General features: G+C 38.8%; 1 protein-coding gene across 2 annotated transcripts; it reads left to right on the top strand.

Annotated features, from left to right (window-relative positions):
- Nucleotides 1–895: 895 nt before the first annotated feature.
- Nucleotides 896–5886, top strand: SAYSD1 (SAYSVFN motif domain containing 1). 2 transcript variants are annotated; one of them, XM_081943381.1, is made up of 3 exons: nt 1010–1142; nt 1598–1950; nt 4053–5886. In XM_081943381.1, the coding sequence occupies exons 2-3, from the start codon at nt 1759–1761 to the stop codon at nt 4386–4388; spliced, it is 528 nt and encodes a 175-aa protein (XP_081799507.1). In that variant the 5' UTR covers nt 1010–1142; nt 1598–1758; the 3' UTR covers nt 4389–5886. The 2 variants fall into 2 exon arrangements, with proteins under 2 accessions (XP_081799508.1, XP_081799507.1); XM_081943382.1 differs by lacking the exon at nt 1598–1950 and having other exon boundaries at nt 896–1142; nt 4053–5884.
- The last annotated feature ends 2363 nt before the right edge of the window (nt 5887–8249 follow it).

The following is an 8249-nucleotide window of genomic DNA, read 5'->3' as shown; positions in this document are numbered from 1 at the left end:
ATTCCAATAATTCATCCTTTTCCTTTTTGTGTGCCTTTAAATGTTAATTCCCGGTGATTGCCCAGACAAGTCCCAGCAGGGGTAGATTAGAACTCAGGTCTAGTCTGATGCCTTAACCACTACGCCACTACCCTGGATCTCTTAACTCATTCTATAATAGGCACCCACATTTGTGCAACACTGACATTTACTGCAGAGAAGCTTTGGTAGATACAGTATATCCCCTAAGACTTTGTTTTGCTGTTAAAGGTAAAGGTTCCCCTCGTACATATGTGCTAGTCGTTCCCGACTCTAGGGGGCAGTGTTTATCTCCGTTTCAAAGCTGAAGAACCAGCGCTGTCCGAAAATGTCTCCTGGTCATGTAGCCGGCATGACTAAACGGATGGAACGCCGTTACTTCCCCACCAAAGGTGGTTCCTATTTTTTTTACTTGCATTTTTACATGCTTTCGAACTGCTAGGTTGGCAGAAGCTCACTCCGTTACGTGGCACTTGGGATTTGTTTTGTTGTTGCAAGAGAGTTCAAGGGAGAGGGTGGGAAAAGGACCTCTGCAGACCACCCTCTTTTTGAAAAGTGAACTAGGGTAACCTTAAAGAAGAGAAGGTGGCCGTCCTTGCGTCCCCGGGGACAGCGCACAAGTAATGCAAGCAAGGCCAGCAGCAGTCTACTCCTTTGTTGTCCTTCTGGGATCGGTCGCAAGAGCGCCCAGTTGCTGTTCAAGCGGAGATGCAGAAGCGGCGCAACCGGCTACTCCTCCAAGTGCAACGCAACGCCGCCTCCAAGCGTTCCGCCTTTCGCTCTCGGGCGGGAGAACCGCGTCCAGCTCGCCAAAGAACAGGCAACTAGCGAACGGGCCGTCCCCCTTTCTCCCCTCCTGCTGAGTCGCTGAGCCGCCCAGGGGCGGTCCTCTCCAAGCTCTGCCCGCCTCTTCCGCTGGTGAACCGCGGCGAAAGCCGACCGGGCGCTGCCGGCTTTTGGGCAGCGGCAATTGCTCTCCTTGCCTCGGCGGGATGGAACAGAGGTTGGCCGAGTTCCGGGCGAATCGCCGCGCTTCCAGCTCCCCGACTCGCGTTGCGCCCGCTTCGGAAAAACCTGCCGCCACCGAGACCGGGGACAAGGCCTCAACCCAGGCTCCGACAGAGGTCGGTGCGTTTCTACGCCCCGAGAACGGTCGTTGCCAAGTTCCTCTTTGCAATCTCCCCCCCCCTCCAGTCCCGTCGATTTGGGCAACGGTGCCAGGCGCATTTGGCAGCTGCTCCCGTGCCACATCCCGTCCGAGCCAGTCCTAGGATTGCGTCTTTTCTACCTACCTGAAGGGGGCGATGTTGCGTATAAGAAAGCTTTTAACGCTAGGCTAGAACCTTTTTCCTGGAAGGAATCCAATAATACAAACCTGACTTGTCTAATCCCCCCCCCCCAATACCTTAGATCTGCCTTAAAAGTCTCCCATAGCTAGTGCCTGTGTGGACACGTAGTTGATAATGGGCAGGTAGACGATAGTACACATTTTTTGTTGGGCCTTTTTTCCCCCAGTGCCCCAGTCGTCTTTGATTTCCTGGTGGTCTCTCCAGAACTAACCAGGTCTAACCTTTTTCAGGATCGGTAGAGATCAGCCAGATACTGCCACCTTTGAAATTGTCTTGCCCTGTGGATTTCTCCCATGCCATAAAAAAAATTGGTGATTGTCCTTGCAAAGATTCTAGTTGCAAATTGCAACATCAGAAGTCATGAAAAGGTGCAGTTCTTAATTTTTCAGAAATGCACATGTACAGTACTTGTTTTTCTTGCAAAAGGGCTTCTGCTAATTCTACATTTCATCCAGAGTTACAAGAAGAGTTTGATGCTCTTCTTCCCTTTTGTGTTTTTGTTGGGACTCCATCTATACTGTCTCTAAGCAGGTGGATAGGCTTGATTGCTAATAGTTTGCCTGTGGCCAAGCAGCATGGCCAAGTGAAAATCTCTTTGGTACACCTATATTTCATTAATTATATTAGTTATTAAATATATATCATTATGGTAATGAAGAGAATGGCGTTGAGACCATGTGTACTTCTGAGAACAATTAGGTTGCATATTGTAGTTCCTTGGGATGTCTGGTACTGAATACAGGTAATTCTTATCAGCTGCGGGCTACAGTTCTTGCATGTTTTTAAGGGAAACTGATCGAATGCCTACTATGAGGTCTTTTGCCCAGACATCTTAGATCAGTGGTTCTCAACCTTCCTAATGTTGCGACCCTTTAATACAGTTCCTCATGTTGTGGTGACCCCAACCATAAAATTGGTGTCTCAGTTCCTAAAACCATTGAAAATATGTGTTTTCCAATGGTCTTAGGCGACCTCTGTGAAAGGGTTGTTTGACGGTCTGATTTTATATAGCATTTCAGTCTTTTATAGACATTAGATCCAAAGCAAGCCACTCTATTATACAAAAAATTGTGATGTGTGTCCAAAGTGGTATCATGCACCATGCTGTCAGTCTGCAGGTGATAACATCTTGGAAAGCAAGTTAGTAAAAATTTAAATCAAAAGTTATGAAAGGCTTATAGGCACTGATAGTCTACTACTTAATATTGATGGCTGAAAGGATATAAATTTAGCCTTGTACTTGATTAACACTTGTCTGACTAAAGAGCTCATAGCCATTTAAATGATCCATGGTTATTGAATAGGCACGTAAGAATGAGATCTAAGCCTTGTTGTTTTCATTATACTATAATGGTAATACAATATATTTCCTTATAATGAAATGTTACTAATTAATGGTACTACAATATATTTACTTCTAATGAAATGTTACTAATTACTGTAAGATGACTTTTCTTGGTAATCTAGCTTCGCTCCAGTACTGCCTGTAACAAGGGACTGAATTTAATATTTATTCTGCCATGGAAGAGAAAGAAGTTTTAATCTCAGAGTTGTAGGGGAAAGTAGTAATTCGATTTAACACAGTGGCCACAGTGCAGTTTTCAGAAGTTCTCAGGATTTTTTTTTTATAAGTGCTATCCCAGAAAAATGAACGTGAACATTTTCCAGCGGCATGCACTCACTTATATGGAATAAATAAATATTGGAAAGAGAGCCTTCTTTTGTTTAATTCCATGCATTGACCTTGTTCCTCCAACATGTTAGAATTGCGTCAGTGGAATAATCAGTGTATCATGGGAACACCAAAAAGGGGTCAGTTGGCCCAGCCACTAACTCCTGAGGTTAAAAGTGGAGCCAGTTTTGCATATGGTAGAATTAAAATCCACCCACACAACTATTCTATGAGAATACCACAACTCAGAGCTTATTTTTTTTTTAATTTTTCAAGAAAAATCCAAGCCATCCCTTTACAGAATTCATTGCAATGGCCTAACAGCACAGAACATACCTATCAAACTTGAATGACTGTGGCCAACCAAACAACCACAGTTGTGTGGGAATGGCTAGCAATGGAACAAAATCTTGCTAGTACTTTTCCAGTGCCAGGACTTGTAGGAGTTATTGGAGAAAAAGGTATGCCCCAAATACAAGTTGGGCTGATTTTATTTGGAGAATGCAGTCCTGAAAGTAACCATGGAGAGTTTTATAGGTTGAAGCCAGAATTTTAAGTACTACCACATTGGTAGCCAGAACAGGGCCTGAAGTGTAGATATAATGTGCCTCCAATGCTGGGTGTTAATGAACACAACTAAAGTTCATTGCTAAGTAATAGCTATCAATGAGCAGGAAATGATGTTAGGTGTGCTTAAGGCTGGTAACTTGGTTTATCCCTAAAAATATTATATAAAGATCTAAATGGTTTGATGGGCAGTAGAAGTCAGTAGTTGTTTACTCAACTTTAGAATATAAAATTGAGTGATCAGTACAAAAACAATACATTGAAATGGCTTGATTGTATAGAAACCAAATTAAGGTATATTGGAAAACAATTATTTGAAAGAAGAGTGAAAGTATTAAAAGCAAGGGCAAAAACTGAGGAAGCTGCAGATATGTTTTTATTATGCTTTTCAGTAAGGTCATGACAATCCAAATGTATAATCCAGTTATTTTTGTTTTATTTCCCAGGAATCTGGTCAAAGATCAGAAAACCATGATGCCCAAATCATTACATCTCCTCTGCCATGGTGGATCCATTATGTACTAAAGAATGAACTCTTCCTCAAGTTTCTTCTCTGGCTGGTCCTATTTGGACTTTTTGTGGAACTGGAGTTTGGTTTGCCATATTTTGTCCTGTCTATGTTTTATTGGATCTATGTAGGAACTCGTGGTCCTAGGGAAAGGCAGCCTGGAGAAAGAAGTGCATATTCTGTATTTAATCCTGGTTGTGAAGCTATCCAAGGAACTCTCACAGCAGAACAGTTTGAGAGGGAATTACAGTATCGGCCTTTACTTGAGAGATAAATAGGACTAAAATTTATTATTGTATGCCAAACCTGCTCATGAATTACAGAGAATAATTTGTCTGTTCAATTTCTTGTAATATTCTGCAACATTTTTTATTTTTTAAAAACACTGAAGATGTGAATACTGTTTCTAGTGTTAAGAAAAAGGGTGGTTATTTAAAGACTTAGTCAAACATCCATTGTTAAGCTTTTTGAATATCTGGATAGACAAATAAAATGAAGAAAAGTTTATCCAAATAGTTGTTTGAATGTTTCTAATGAGAAGCAGGTTTGAAAATTATGGGGTACCTATAACTCTTAGGATATTGGAGAATCCAAAAATTGCCAAAATGTTGCCTGCTCCATTTTCTCACAAAGCGGTCTAGGAGTATTCAACACACTTTCTTTGACTTTGAAGAAGTCTAATTCAGACTACTTCACAAATTATGAAACCCCATGATTTCAGTAGGTTTGCTTCACATTTATATTAGTGTTTTGCCATCTAATTATAGTATTTTTTGAAATAAATAAGAAGTAACAAGAATATTTTACATATTGATCTTTACAAAGGAAACTAGTTTCTGATTTAATCTGAATGTTGCCTGTACTTGACAACAATGGAGTTTTTCTGCAATAGGATAGCAGCCCAATATAGAAATTCTTCATTTGTTCTAGTCTCTTCGATATATTATACACTTTTGCATATTGTGTATAATTTTCATACAGCCTTGATCAGTGGTAGTCAACCTGGTCCCTACCGCCCACTAATAGGCATTCCAGCTTTCATGGTGGGCAGTAGGGGTTTGCTGTAACTCTGCTTTATAAATTTTATAAAGTTACTTCCCTACTTGATAAATCACCATTAGTGTGGAACCAGTGGGCGGTTAGAAAATTTTACTACTAACAGAAACAGAAAAGTGGGTGGTAGGTATAAAAAGGTTGACTATCCCTGGCCTAGATTAATCTGGTAAGATTTGTAAAATTCAGCAAGTTTAACCAAGACCAAGTGTGTAATTCTGATATTTAATGTTATTCTAATTAGTAGCTTATACATGACCAAACTTTTTTCTCTAAGGTTATTGAGATTCCCAATTCCCATTCTTTTTGTAAGTGGTATGAGCATCCTTTTCACACATAAAACAGTCTAAGCCTTAAATATATCAAATGAATGTGGATCCATTTGCAGGTAGTCCTGTACCTACGACCATTTGTTCAGTGATGGAAGTTATGACTGCTGAATGAATTGGTCCTCAGAGTTCCAGCCATCCCAGCAACCTCACATTCATCGTGATCTGACACAACTGGTTGCCCAATGCTCTGTGAAGTTGTGATTGCCATTTGCAAACTTCCCTGCTGGCTTCTGTATTATCTTCTTTGTTCCCTCCATCTCCTAGCAGCAGACACTTACCTGCTTGCTGGTCTGGGACTTGCATGTTCTTGCTGGCTTCCCCACTGATTGTGAGAAGCTGGCAGGAAATTACCTCACATAAGGACCATGGTATTCAGTTAATGGCAGCAACCTGGAGTGCAGGGATTAGTAAGCAACATGGTCTCTCTTTATGATTACATTACTTAGTGATATAATTTCCCAATTACCATTGCCAAGGACTACGAATAATTTGGATTTGTTTGTTTGTGCCTTTGAATCTGTCATGATTCTTGGTGACTATATGCATAAGGCCATTCAGTTTTCTTGGAAAGATATCAGAAGTGGTTTGCCATTTCCTCCTTCCTAGGCTGAGAAAAAGTGAGTGGCCCAAGACCCCCAGCTATATTTTTTAACCTGGCAGGATTTGAACTCATGGTCTCCAAGTTTTTAGTCTCGAGGCCATAACTATTATAACCACTCTTAATTTAGATACATACTTAGTAATAAAATGCAACCTCAGTTTTCTTTGTAGACTTGTAAATATAAAACTTGAAAAACAGGTGAGCAGTTCAAAATCCTAATTAGGCTAGAATTCTTTTCTCACAATGACTAATCATGTTTTAAAGGAAAATATAGCACCTTTCTTATATTTCTCCTACAACATGTACCCAGGGCCTTTAAGCTGCTATCTGCTGTGAGGTTCAGGATCATACAATGGTAATACTTTACTGCACTGGTTACTAGTTGCTTATTAGTAACGAGTGTTAAGATTGACCAATAAAATCCTAAATAGCTTAAAGTTTGAAGAGATGTCTTCTGCATTCCTCCTCTCCTCCCCCCCCCCATATGCAGTGTTTGAGGTTGTGTTTGTCACTTTTCCACATTTTTGGATAGTCTATATAGGCATATACTGTACATATTGTACAGTATACTGTACACCTGAGAATAGGGATCAAACATACTTTGCCAGGCTTTTAATTTCTGGTTTAGTATTCTGTGTTGATTTATACTTTTAAATGTTTTTGTTTTCAGTTTTCAATTTTATTGGTTACAATAAACCAATAAAATAAACCAGTCCAAGTCAAATCCAATCAAATACTACAGGAGGTGGCAGTGTAGCCATTTCACTATTTGTTCTGAATTTGTTCAGTCACCTCAGTTTACTCATTCACTCATCACTTCTTGTGACACAAATTCTATTGTTTGACTGTGTAGTGTGTGAAGTGTTTCCTTGTTTCCCAATCACTCTTCCGTTTGCAGTTCTATGAATTGCACTGCAGACCCAAATTGTTTTTTCCTAGCTCCTTGGCCATTTCTTGTATAACTTTATTGCATTTATATAATTTCTTTATTTTCTCTTATAAGCAGAATAGCATCTCTGTTGGTTAAAACTTTGAAACAACTTAAGCTGCACTTCCTATCCTTCTATTTGCTTCATAAGCTAAAATCTATTTTGCCTCAGTTTACTCAGTCTAAATGTTAAAGTACTTGATTGCTTTAACAAATGATTTTGCATTGATTCCCATTCCAGTCTTTTGATACAGAAGCCATTCCTTCATCCTCATTAGAGTATATTTCTTATTTGAGTTCTTCAAAAACTCTTGGTAGCATAAATACAATTTCCTAATGCAAATTAGTCAATTGGATCTGGAAATTAATCATTTTCTGAAGTGCACTGTATTGAGTCTCCATAGCAACTTTCCACTTACATATTAAATTTGATAGCACAGTACTTACTTTTTTCTGTTCCGATGGGAACATTTAGTTCATCAACAAAACAGTCTGAAATAGCAGCTTCCTTTTGACAAACAATAGCTCTTTAGAAAAACTCCATTTTATTTCTGCTTGTTATGCTCCTTTTTAAATATAAATCCAATGTTAAGAGGAAGAATAATCAGAACTATTATCTATGGAAAGGTTTGCATGACTTAATACAACCCTTTGGTTTATATTTTGGGTGGATTTACAGGTTTGATTTAGAATTCATTAATATTCTCGGATTTGAACATTTTGAGTTAAATATCCTGTTTTAATAAATCCCTCAAAATATTCTGCCATAATTTGATATTTAAATTATAGTAATTAAAATAATCAGAAACATTCTTATAAAAGAGCAGATATGATGCTTTTCATTGGTATAATTGACATTTCAGGTTGAACTTCTAGATAATGTCACCGTATTAATGTTAAAAGCTTAAGTAGCCTACAAATAAGCAAAAGTATCTTCAGAAGAAATTATAGTACATTTGATGAAGCAAATGAGATGCATACCAGTGGTCTAAATGTTTGTAAACCAAAAAATAAATAAATTGTATATTGGGTTGCCAGAGAATTAAACATTGAATACGAGTTGCTGCAGTAATTTAAACCACTGGATTAAGACCTGATTAAGTCAAATTTAAATGTAATCCTATGAAACAATTATCCAAATTCAGAGTATAATCCACTTCCAATATTCAGTGGCCAAAATTATAATCTGGCATTAAATTTGCAGGTTTTAAATATTGCTTA

Source organism: Natrix helvetica (genome assembly GCF_964273705.1).
Source record: "Natrix helvetica genome assembly, chromosome: 2".
NCBI lineage: Eukaryota > Metazoa > Chordata > Lepidosauria > Squamata > Natricidae > Natrix > Natrix helvetica.
The sequence above is the reverse complement of the archived record's forward strand: the minus strand, read 5'-3'. Positions and strand labels throughout refer to the sequence as shown.

What these genes read in the sequence shown, in the direction of transcription:
- SAYSD1 (XM_081943381.1), top strand. Translation starts at nt 1,759, where the DNA reads ATGCACATGTACAGTACTTGTTTTTCTTGCAAAAGGGCTTCTGCTAAT. An exon ending in TGGCCAAGCAGCATGGCCAA is followed by an intron (nt 1,951 to 4,052) that starts GTGAAAATCTCT and finishes TTTATTTCCCAG; the next exon opens with GAATCTGGTCAAAGATCAGA.